The sequence below is a fragment of the Cylas formicarius genome, unplaced genomic scaffold (genome assembly GCF_029955315.1).
Source record: "Cylas formicarius isolate icCylForm1 unplaced genomic scaffold, icCylForm1.1 PGA_scaffold_6__28_contigs__length_40554024, whole genome shotgun sequence".
NCBI lineage: Eukaryota > Metazoa > Arthropoda > Insecta > Coleoptera > Brentidae > Cylas > Cylas formicarius.
The window spans coordinates 35,299,480-35,312,566 of NW_026844347.1; the positions used below are offsets into that span (position 1 = coordinate 35,299,480).

A 13,087-nucleotide genomic window follows, 5' to 3' on the forward strand; every position below is an offset into this window, starting at 1 on the left:
TTTAAAATTTTGAGAATCGCCAAATCTGCTCCTTAACAAACCTATTAAATGTTTCTTTGGTTCAGACTATATTCTTAGCACTTTACTAGGCGAGTGAATATCATTAAAAATAATTATAAGTTATTATTAACTTCAAATTAGTAAACCGAACCAAGAAATTTGGATTAGTAAGCTAGGACACTCAGATACTCTGTTAGAATACATTAATATAATTAAACATTTTCAGAAATAATTGTTATAGAATATTTTTAGTAATTTATAACAAACACTGCGGCATTGACCTTGAACCAAATTGATAGGAGAGCGGACGCGTAAATTCTTGCTATCACATTATTTATTCACATGGAATAAACAAATTATTGTTTATATCGCTACTTTTTCGGCATATAACAATCTCAACCATAAAGCAAGCAGAAATTCGTCTAAGATATGAATCAACTGTGCAACTTCTGGTAAAGTACCCAAAAATGTTACTTCATTATTTATATTTCAGGAAGTGTCTAGCATGTAAATCCCATATCTCGGTGCATAAGCTGCTTAACAAAAATTGCATGCGGCAGACTGTGACTTAAAAATTTCAGCCTAATTAGCCTGAGTAACGGCTACTCAAGATGTTAAACCGATTTGTTTTTTTCTCGAAAACAAAGCAAAATACAAAAAAAAAAATTCGAGAGACAAGAGTAGCTGCAAAAGTTGCATTTTTACATCCCGAATTATAATATATTGTCGAAATATTCGACAAACTGCCTCCCGGGACGCCACATTAATTAATCCTTTTGTCACAATAAACAGCACTACAAAATTTGAACAAAATCAGTCAGGGATATTTATGATATATATTAAAAACCCATTATTATTTTTAAGTTTGACACCCTGCGCCTTATTGCCTGCATTTTCGGACCCATGTTCATAGGAACAAAATTTCTTATTTTTTTATGTATATTCTATTAAATCATGGGGATGTTATTTCCATAAACTCTGTATATCAAAGCTTTATCACTTTCTAACCGAACGGCGCATTTTACTAAAAGGCGTAAAAATTTGGACCTGTCTGAATAGACAACATTGCTGTTGGCATTTTTAATTTCTGCATGTTCAAAAACCCCCAGGTATCGAATTTTAGCGATGACTATATTCCGACACTTATATATAAAATCAGGTGGTAATAGATTTTTAATTATAGGTATGGGGTTATAAATTTAAATTTAACAAGGGAGACGCATTTAAATCCAACTGGTCATTAAGTAATAAATTCGAATATCTCATTTTGTTAATCTCCATAGCTTCCAACAAATTTAGTTTTTTTGCTTTTCGAATGATTAAGCAAAAAAAATCAAAATTATCGTCAAGGCTGTGCATTTCTGAATTGAAATGAATGGCATAGTTAGAATCCGAACTTTTATTTTTATACGCCCTTTTATGTTCGCTAATGCGTTTCTTAAATGTTCTACATGTTTGTCCGATATAAATTTTGGACAAGATCCACATTTCAACTTGTAGACTCCGGATTTTTGAGTTTTTCGTAATTTAGTTTTATTGTTTTTTGGAAAATGTCCTATGGTGTTTTTAGTTTTAAAAGCAATATTAATACCAAATTTGGAAAGACGTTTCGAAATTTTCTTGGTAGGTTCTCCAATGTATTTTATTGTTTTATGAATTTTGTTGTCGGTGTTTAATATGGGATAGATAGAGTTCAGAGTTATTTGAAACTGCTTTTTAGTTATAATCTTATCTATCAAAGAGGGGTGTAACTATTGTTAAAAGCTATTTGTTTTATAACATTTAATTCTTTTTCAAAATTTTCAGTAGAAAGTGGTACAAGGCAGACATTTTGTGTGTGGAAGGGTGATTTTAATTATTATGTATTATTGTGTCAATGTGTGAGGGTTTATGGCAAATGGAAAAATTTAACTTGTTCTGTAGTTTAGTGTTCCGTCTCTATGGTAAATTTTATGCGGTTATGTATCGAGTTAATATGATTCAAAAAGGACTGCAGTTGTCGTTCGGTTCCAGTGAAACAAGCAAAAACATCATGTACGTATCTATACCACCATAGAAATCCTCTACTCAGAGGATATTTATGTATGATATTTTCTAAATTGTCCATGAAAATTTCTCCAAGTAATGGACTAAGTGGGTTTCCCATAATAATAATAATGTGAATTATGAAACTGTTTGGTTTTTGTAATATATTCTAGAGAATCGATAGCAATGACTTTCCTTTAACTGCTCTTGCAAATACTACATTATTTTAGGAAGCCTTATTTTTAATTGATTTTACCATAAACATATGTGTAAGATCCTTGAACTTGCTCCTACTATTGAGATTTTATTAAATTAGCTAATACGTGTTTGTTTACGATATTGCGGTAATAGAAAGTTCGCAATCAACCCCTAAACAATTTAACTCTCTATTGGTATTTGAGTAATTTAAATTAAAGTTGAAACCCTTTTTAGCAATTCAGACTCTTTTTCAGAGAATGTAGTGTTAGTCAAATTGATAAATCTATTGTAAAATTCATGATTCGAGAAGTTTGAAATGACTGTTTTTAGTTGGTTTTATTAAATTGTCTAAATTGGATTTTTGTCTTAGATACTTTTTGTGAATAACGTTTGATATATCAGTATTCTATTGCCTTATAAGTCAAATTCTATGGGATTAAGTCTATGAGATAATTCAGAATGTATTACCTTCATATAAATCCAATGTATACCTCTTTTCTTGTATTGATGTCTTCGTTCTTCTTTCAACCATTTTGTCTGACCTTTTCTTGCAGCGGGACTGTTGTTGTTGGTTTTTAGTTCCATAAATTTGGGATATACTCCGTTGTGTAAGTACTTGTTAAAAAACCAAATGTTTTGAGTATATAAATAGTTTAAAATAGCAAATAGCCAGGAAATCATTTTCAGCTCCGTTCAAAATTCGGACCGAGGTGGCTTTTACTTGATTAAAATCCATTTAACACAAATTAAATTACAACAAAAAATGCTCAGATTTTCACAGACAAAAACTGTGTCCTAATAAATAAATAAATACTTTGGCGAATGCCAAAACCAAACCATAAAATATCCTTTCTATCATTCGTAAATGCTTTAAATAAATTTACTGTTGGTTTCGATTTGTCTTATCAATCAATTGTCGTATTCCTTGGAATATAATGTCCTGGTTTGTCACAAAATTTAAATCAAAAATCGGAAAAAATGTTAATATTTAATTTAATAACCTTTTATAACCTAACACATTTTCGGACGAGCAGTGTACACAACGGGCACGATTCCTTGTCGCTGATTTTGTTCTATCGCCGTGATAATGACCTTAACTCGCCTTAACCCTTGCTTGAGAAGAATTCGAAATCAGTCGCAAAAATCACCAACAGCCGTGACGAATAATATTTAATAAAACAAAAGATAAGTGTATAAATTACCGAGTCGATCTGACGATTGAAGATTTTGTCTGGAGACCTCTCTCGAGTTGGTAGTCCATGCAGAACGTTTTTGCTTGGTAGAAAAAAAAATTGTTTCCGTTTCAACCGTTGCTATGACGAGGGTCACCGTAGCGATACTTACCATTTTGTTTTGGTGTACCGTGGGGTCGAATTCAACGTTTCTGGACAAACTGTTCAGCGGGTACGACACCAGTGGCGGCTACTATTATCAGGGCAATGGCGGGTATTACCCTACGCGGTCGGGGTAAGTCAATATTTTGTTCAGACGATTTCCAAAAAAAGGAAACTAGGTTATTTAAAACAATGGACAATTGGGAAATACCAGTCTGAGACTCGTTTTCTTTCAAGAATATTCTAATTTTTCCAAGTTTAAAATTATTTAACTGTTAAAATTAGGTTCCCAAATGATCTTTTTTTAAATGTCCTTTTCGCCTGTACTGTGCTAATTGCCATGGTTACCATATCTTATTTCAAACCCCAGCCTACTGGCGCACCAATAAAGAGAATATAACTAATTTCGAAATGAATTCTCCGTATTTATTTATTCATTCATTTTAATCTTTGAAAAATTAGATTTTATTGCGATTCATTTTTTTTACTATTAAAATTTAAATTTATTGTAATCCAAATTGAAAAATGGTTCGTTGCTTTGCCAATATAACGTATTTTTTTATTATTAACTTCAGCGAGAAACGTTATTGTAATTTAGTTTATTTTAGAAAAAAAATCACAATCTACTATTATACTACGTTACTTGGAAAACATTTATTATTGACCCGTCACATTTAAAACAGTCGACAATCATTGTAAACTTTCCTTTTTGTACGTAATGTAACTAATATTTACAAATAAGTAGCTAGAAGCAACACCATTTGTTGAGAATTTCATTTGACTTGGCGTCTCTGGGTATATAAATCATACGTTACAAAATAAGACTTGTTGCACATAAATGAATTATATTTATTTTATTGCAATACAAAGTTGTAACAATCAATATTTAAAGTATATTTCAGAGAGGTGGAGAATAATAATATCTAATTAGGTATGTTGGAGTTCTCTTTATGGGTCGTCAGCTTTATCCATAACTACTGTTGTATCGAAACTAAGATATTTTATCGTTTCACCAAAATAGTCTTACATTATGGAACAAAAATGATTTTATTCCTCAATTTATCTACGCCTATGACCGACATCGAAATTGAGCGGAACTGGACCGAATTTCACATTTTGCTACCCTATAATTTTCTGAAATATCCTATAACAAAGATATCTAGCTCCGTGTTACAGTTTTTAAATTATTTATGATAACAATATTAATAGTAAAATAATTAAAAGTGTGTAAGATTATAGAAATAATCTTACACACTACATTATTTTAGAATAATTTGTATACCCGATTTGTTATCGCGATTACGTAGGCATTATGTATAACGTAAAACAATACACCTATTTTATTTCTAATTTTCTATGTTATTGATCCGAAGCAGCTTACCAATGGAAATGCCTCATTTCCATTTTACTACTGAATAATTGCTTTGTTAAATTTTTTTTTATACCCTTTACTTCTCTCAAAACATAATGTTCTAGAATTTTAAATAAAATTCATTTTAATACTAATAACAAGAAGTGGGTAATTTGTGGACAAAACTGGCTATTGGGTTAAAATTAATTTGAGATCCTAAAAAACGTTGTACGAACGGAAAAAGGAAAAGGAAATAAAAATGTTTTATTAAGATATTTATTTAAATCATTGAATTGAAAGGAAATATTAACGAGAACGTAGCCGATGAAATTATCGTATTCCATAATTTATATAGCAACAATAAAAAACAGAAAAAATTACTACGAAAAATTTACAATCTCTGATTTAAACGGCACGAAAAGTACACCCTGTAGGAATTTAGAAAAATATAAATTGAACATTGACCTGTAAAATAATTACTATGTTATTTATTTATTATGTTATTTATTTAGTTGCAGGCGTTCGTAAAAATAACTTCATTATTACCTTTCCGTTACTATTAAGGTCTAAAAAAAATAGGTTGTTTTACATGTAGTTTTTCTTGTAAAAAAAAAACTCAAAATTTAAAAATGTTTACAAAATTTCCTCAATCGGTAACGTTGTTCACTAGCTATGGACGCCACTATGGGGGACACACGGAAGGAGGAGGAGACAGATACAAGTCAATCTGTAGGATCCACTCGGTCGATTCCCTGGCGTATCCCGGAAGAGTCGGGAATCCGGTTTGTCCGTAAATACGACGCAGAGTCGATGCTTTTGCGCACCATAGAGACTGATCTTATCCCGTGACTCATTCTATTGTTGTAATATAAGTCTTTAATATTAATTCGACGCGATAAATAAAGAGACGTGACACGTTTAGTATTTAATATATTTAAATAAATTTTGCACCATCCGATGACCGGGGAATACCTTTCATGCGTATGTAAACTTACCATAAAGGCACTACATGCGCATACCTAATACGTTGTTGGTTCACAAAGGAAAAAAATATAATAATTATAAAATTGACCTTTTATAGATAGATAGATAGATAGATAGATTATTTATTCACAAAACCAGGTGATACAATGGATGTTTCGTCAATAAATACAAATAATAAATTACAAGTTTCATTGTAAAAACAATGTATATCATAATCTTAAGTAATGTGTAGAACGAATACGAGTATATATTTATATAACAAACATGACAAACAAGTTAATGTAATTTAAAATAAAAGAGAGTATACATTAGAAAAATCTCGGTAAACTTTTGACGTTATTTACGATGCTCTCAGGTACGCTTCAAATTCTTTCAGGCTGTAGAAAGCATTGGCCGTCAGGAGCCTCTTGATGTGTTTTTTAAATTGATTTATAGATAAATTTTTAGTGATTTTTTATAAAACATATGTTTCATTTGTTTTAAATAGTCTAAAAAATTAGTAATTAGTGCAGGTTCATTTTACTAAGACGAAAAAAGAAAAATATTCACTCCCTATTCCCCAAAAATTTCTCTGGAAACTGTATTCCTTAAATCGGGAATAGAAATGAGACAGACAGAAAAGATTCCATGTTGCCCAATTTCTCAAAACAGTAGGGCTAATAGCTATATGGTTTTAACCTATCATTTTTCCTAGAATTAAAACGGAGAATAGTGGTCCAATAAGTAGTATCATTATTAGGTCCATTTCATTATCATACCTGCGAGAAGCAATACTTTCTATCGACTCGAATAAAATGAATACAAGAAAGATTAGCACCGAAGCAAACGATATGATGGTTTCGTATATGGCAGAAAAGCCTCAAACAGGTGACTACACCTAAAAGAGGTTTTGTTTGTCTAAATAGGTGATTTTTTTTATGAAAAGCTCAAAAGGATTCGCATGCACAAGCACAACTCTTCCAATCTCAATCTCTTCCAGAGCCTCCTCAATATCGGCAATCCCCATTTCCATCATTCAAAATTTTGATGCTTTTTTTAATTAAAATTTTTCAAGCATTTTAACATTTTAGGAAACGTCCACTCTTGGCTATTTACTCTCAGTATTCTCTGACTCAGCTGGCACTGGCACTCCATGATTTAAGCCCTTTAAATACGTAGCAATTTCTATAGGAAATTTGGCAAATAAATTTCACCAGCTATTTTTTTCTCGTGAAAGGCATTTTTTTTCATACTCATATACAGGGTGTTGCGAAGTTGATTTCGGAAAATTGGAGGAAAAATTAAACGCGATAAAATAATGATAGCAAGTCATGTAACAAAAATTCGAAATCTTAATATTTTCCGAGTTATAACTTGTCAAAAATCTTTTCCTTTTATTTTATTTTTAACGTAATTTACATTTACAGGTAAAATTCGAGCCGAGAATAAAAAAGTCGATTTGTGTATAAACGATAACACTTATCGACTTAAAACAAGTGTAAACATTTTTGAGGATTTGTGACCTTAAGGCAATCTGTTCTATTTTGCAACGTCAGTCTAAATAAATAAAATATAGGGAAAATAAAAAAAAATGTTCTAGGTAAAGTACCCTCTAGTGACAAATTTCTGAAACATTTTTATTTCGTAACGATGACTTTTACTAAATCCGGGCAGCCCACTGCGTTAAGAATAAAAATTTTTTAAAATAAATTTTGACTAGCTATAACTCGGAAAATATTACAATTTCGAGTTTTTGTTGCATGACTTACTACCATTATGTTACCACGTTGAATCTATCCTCCAAGTTTCCGAACTCAATTTCCGAACACCCTGTACATTTGGTTTAACTAACCTCTACGAAAAATGTTGATAAAGTCAACCAACAACAACAATCTTTTAAAAAAAATTCCACCAAAAATAATCAAAGCCGTTTTGCTCGAAAAAATTACTTGCATTTTTTATCTGTTAACTTACTATTTAAGTAGGGACACAAATATTGATCGACTACGTTATCGATCTCGAATCTTTTCATGTACGGACATTTCTTGTGTCCATTTATATTCGAATATGCAAAACAAAAATTGCTAAATAGAAACGCTATTTTTACTAAGTGCAACTAAATATGATTAAAATTATATTGTACTTGGTTCTTTCTTTAATCTTTCGGCACTTTCATGTCTCCTTCTTTTAAACTGAGACAAAACGTATCCATTTTGACTATCGATTTCGGCTTTTGCATTTTTTTTTGGGTATTCAAGAGATTTTTAGGACATTTTTATAATTTTTTTTCTCATTAATATAACATTAAATAATCAATGAGACGTTGTGATATGCCTAAAAGATTAGAGAACCTTTGTAGAGAGAAAATCACTAAAATTTTAAGGCGATTTATTTATTTATCTTTTGAGATACCATATAACATTTTCGTATTTTATTAACGAACTAGGGAGGACAAACCAATCCCTGATGACTATATCTCGAGTGCACTTTGCAAATGTCGACAAATCTCTTGCCGTGGCTGAAGTTTCTCCGTGGGAGGTCGCCCCAGTTGTAGTAGCGTCTGCCGCTCATTTTGAAGATGTTGAAGAATATCGGCGAAGACTCGACTTCGGTCGAAAAGAGAACATACGCAATTAGTAACACGCTGAAACACGTCGCAGTTGTCATCCTAATCGCGCTTTGCATCATTGGGCGGCCCAGCAAAGCAGTTCCCTATAGAAACAATAATAATTTTCGGTATTTGTCGAGTTGCATTTTATTTTCTCATTCTTCTCGAGCTCTAGTATTTTTATTGTGTGTCTGCAGTTGTTGTAGGTGCAAACTTATGTATATAGTATATCAAAATTAGTTATTAGTTCAAAAGTAGTTGAATTGCCTATGGCGATAGTACCGGCTCATTAAATGTGCACATGCGCGAGTCATTTCAACCAATAAAATTCACCGGAGTTCAAAAATCAACATGGCCGCTGACAGTTCGTTAATTCGACATTAACATGTCAAAATACGCGCAGATCCTATTACATTTTCAGGAAAACGAAAGTGAAATTGGTGCTCGTCGTTTTTATAAAAAAGTGGCGCAAAATGCAAGTTAGTATGTGCCATGCGCGGAAGATCACTTCCTTTTAAATCAAAAACTGTTATAGCTGCGTGAGGTGCATTATAACGGTAAGTATCCAACAACAAAAAGTACTAACATAGTTTACGCTACCAAGTTTTTAATTGAAAGCAATTAGAACGAAATAGAAAGGCCGAAAAAATTAAATTTATATATATAGCAAATAAAACCATCTTAATGGCATGTTGTACAAATTGTTTTATCGCTTTTATTCTACGCATTCTTGAAAGATGTAGGTCGTTTTTTTTAACTTTATACGTACCTGCCAAACAGCAAATCCTGCGTTAGAATCACTTATTACACCAAAAACCTTGTTCTACAGGACGTTATGTGTTACCCAACACGTCGTCGAGCACTGCCAAAAATTATTATTAACAAAATAAAACCAAATAGCGCTTTCCATATATGTACCTAATGGTACCTAAATGGTAGCTGTATATGCTTCATTATTATTTAAAACGTTCTCATTCCGGGTTCCCTTATAAATAGACGTTTGAGCAAAGATTCTCTTCCTAGTTTGCGAGATTGGTTATTATCCGAATAATTACAAAACTACATATATTCCAGTCACTAAACGTTTTCTTGATTTTCTTTGTTTTTAGGCGAAAAATAATGGACGTGAATCTAATCGAGGCTTCGTGATAGGGATTGAATATCGCTTGATTCACCCTAATTAAGAATTCAGCGAGCATTTAAACGTCTTCGCAGTAGTGCATCGATTATTACGATGTATGTGTGTGTGTGTGTAATTTGAAATCAGTTACTTACTGGTGTATGAGTATATCTGGAAAACGAATTAATTTGATTTTTTTGTCTTTCGACGCCAAACAACGCAATTCAGTTGTTTTCTCCAATCATTGAAATGTTGATTTTTGGTACTCCTAACCATTACGAGAGGTAAATCACACGTTACGTTCCATAATTTGATTGGTCGCGTCCCTGATTGAGGTTATGTTTCATTTTTGAAATTTTTGCTAGTTTTTAATTCGTTTTTTTTTTGTTTAATGGGTGATATGTGTCTAGTTCGTGATAAATGGTATTTTAATAAGTCCAATTTAAATAAATATACAAAAAAGTGCATAATCTGAAGTCCAAGATTGTTTTCAATGATGATGGTGATGATGATAAAGGGTAACTACGTTTATAGGCGTATAATAGTATAACAAAGGTAAGCATACTATTAACACTGAAAATATAGCGCTGCTCAATCCGGTATTATTGTTATTGATTTTAATAGCAATAATAAAACCAGGACTACCAATAAGTAATTTATCAAAGCTGTAGCGTTTTATATTTATGCAACAAATGTGGTAAACGGCATTTGACTCACGAGTTTATTTGACACGAGCGGCTCGGATCAGTGGGAAATAAAACTTACGTGGTAAAGTGACGCTTCCCGCACACTAGATCGGTGTGTAATTAGGTATTTTACGAAAGGGAGTAGAAAAATAAATTGGCAGAACCGAAACAAATAATGCATAATTATAATAAGTTGCAAAATATCGATAAAAATAACCTCAGTCAAATGACCAAAGTCGTTTGACTGATAACTTACACCATTTACCTAGCATCTCTATATATTCTTTTATTCCAATTCAATCTAATAAAACAACTATAAGCTTTAAAAAAACGTTTTTTTGACACAGGAAAAAAGGAAAACTGACAAGGAAGTTGTAGAAATAAAGGCAGATTTAAAAAGTAATTTTAAGCAACTACATATATCCTATAATTCTTCAATAAATATAATAATTTATAGGAAATCCTTTTCCTAATTCTTTTTCAACTTAGACCTATTTTATATGATGAAGTAAATTATAAATATTGGTTTTTGTAATTCTAGTAACAAGATATAACAACAAATGCGTTATGCGAAATATTTAAGCCTCTACCACAATCTCTACTTTCGCTTTTGAAAAAGACCACTGTCTATTGCCCCTCAACTAACCAAAACTAACCAACCAATCGAATCATGCAATTTGTGAATTGCACATTACACAAGGACAGATGTGCGTATACTTTGATTCGACCACTCGTAATTACGGAAAATTGCTTCGTTTGAAAATCAAAATTGGTTTCCATACCTGTGTTGAAACCATATAACTACCAGACATATATAAAGGCCCTGGCTATGCTTATAATTAATGTAAATAAATTTTGAGAAGGTCCATTCAACATACGCATGCGCGAGATTTACAATACAACATGGCCACTGTCAGATCGTCAGTATTTTCACAAAATATGCATAGATCTCGTTAAATGTTCAGAGAAAACGAGTTAAGTCTGTGGAAATGGCTATTTAAAAAAAAATGAAGTAAAGTACAGCTTAATAGGTGAAATGTACTGTAAATTGCCTCCTCTACGAAAATATCAACCCGTGCATCAATTTTTACTGTAGTAGGGCGCAACTATATGATCCATATTTGAGGTTATGGGCAGCGTTTAAAAAGGTAAGTGAAATAACAGGCATATAAAATAATACATCTCGAGCAGGCCCTCAGTAGTTTCTTTTATTATTATTATTATAACAATAAATGGTAGAAATAGAAAATTACGTCTTAAAATAACCTTTTCTGGACGATATACACTACGCACGCGGCAAAAAAAGAAAACGCAAAAAACACTAATACTTTATCGGTCAGTTCACGTCTGCCATATTTGTTCAAAAGTTTGCCGGATCGACCGATCGCACCCGACGTCATTCTTAACTCGTCCTGTGTACCTAGAACAGTATCTGATGACGTCAGCAAAGTGTCTAACGTATGAGCGCTCTGGAAAATATTCAAATAAATAACGAAAGCATTCAGATGAAAAAAGAAATAAAACAATAAGTACCTGTTTGGTAGTTTCCGCTAATTGCCTACTAATAGATAGAAGCTGGTCCGTGACATTGGCGCTCATTTTCACCATACTCTCTTTGTCTCTCTTTTGGCGATATTTTAAGCCGGTCTCTTCATTTGTGGATTTCAACAGTTCCTCCTTGGCTCCCTTCTCTATCGCCAACATGGATTTAAGATTCGCCTTTTTGAAAGCATCCATAGTGCTAAACAAACCAATAGCAATATAGAAGGTTCAAGAATTGGCCGGTACTTGCCTTGCCAGCTGCTCTCTTGCCAACACGACTTCTTTTAACAAATTGTGATCGTTGTTGTCTTTAGCGACGTCCCCGAATCGATCGATCAATTTTCGAAGGGCTGATATTTTTGACCGACCCAAACTATTTAAATTGTTGAGTTCAGAAAGGGATCCGGAGCAGAAATTAATATCCTAACAATAATTAAATTCAGTGATTGAGTGCTCATCCTAAGGCAATTACGTCACAACTAAACTTTTAGGTTTTAGGTTTAGGAATTTTAAACATGTACATCGCCTAAATGATGAGCAATTGCAAAAAAAAATAGGCAAATCCATAGGACAATCAGTGAGAACTGAATTATCTGTGGTCCGTTATTAACATCGTAGAGTTTGTAGGTTATATTTTTTTAACATCAATCGGCAAAGAAATTATTACCTGAATTATCGCTTTTAGGTGAAGTTGATTCTCTACCATGTCGTTTCGAATGGACTTTAAAATAAACTCGGTAGAATCCATACCGCTTCTAATATTAATATTATATATAAATATTTACACATAAACGTTCTGTGGAATGATTGGAAAGTGCTACTTATAGGTTAAGGCGAGTTTCATACAGGGTAATCAAAAAGCAATAAGATTAAAAATGGCGACGCACAGGATGGTCAAATGAACACAATTTTCGAGATTGCGAGATTTTTATTATAACAGTTTCTAAAAATTATGTATAAAATTCCGTGTCACTTTACACAAAAAATATTTATCTAATATACAACAAAACGAATATAACAACAAATAATTCAAAATCAATAAACCTAGATGAGTATTTTCAAATATAGATTTTGAGCAATTTTGTAAACATCACATAGAAGAATGCAGTCTTGAAATGTTGAAATTCAACAAAAAGTATTTTAAAAACTATTAGGCCCTATGGATTGTTTGATATCAGAAAACACTACTTGCTATAGGAACTATATGCCTAAAAATAAAAAGAATATTAAAGTAGTTACGGCACTATATAATTAAAAAAC

The 13,087-nt window shown here is 32.0% G+C and overlaps 1 protein-coding gene across 1 annotated transcript; it reads right to left on the reverse strand.

The window, feature by feature from the left end:
* Positions 1 to 10,415: 10,415 nt before the first annotated feature.
* On the reverse strand, positions 10,416 to 12,632 carry LOC132703102 (vesicle transport protein SEC20). The gene is made up of 4 exons (XM_060672168.1): positions 12,495 to 12,632; positions 12,078 to 12,250; positions 11,819 to 12,026; positions 10,416 to 11,754 (listed from the first exon to the last, which is right to left on the reverse strand). The coding sequence occupies exons 1-4, from the start codon at positions 12,573 to 12,575 to the stop codon at positions 11,542 to 11,544; spliced, it is 675 nt and encodes a 224-aa protein (XP_060528151.1). The 5' UTR covers positions 12,576 to 12,632; the 3' UTR covers positions 10,416 to 11,541.
* Positions 12,633 to 13,087: the final 455 nt, after the last annotated feature.

Coding starts and splice junctions, on each gene's coding strand:
- LOC132703102 (XM_060672168.1), bottom strand. CDS start 12,575: ATGGATTCTACCGAGTTTATTTTAAAGTCCATTCGAAACGACATGGTA. Junction 12,027..12,077: donor GCAAGAGAGCAGCTGGCAAG/GCAAGTACCGGC, acceptor TGGTTTGTTTAG/CACTATGGATGCTTTCAAAA. Junction 11,755..11,818: donor TAGCGGAAACTACCAAACAG/GTACTTATTGTT, acceptor AATATTTTCCAG/AGCGCTCATACGTTAGACAC.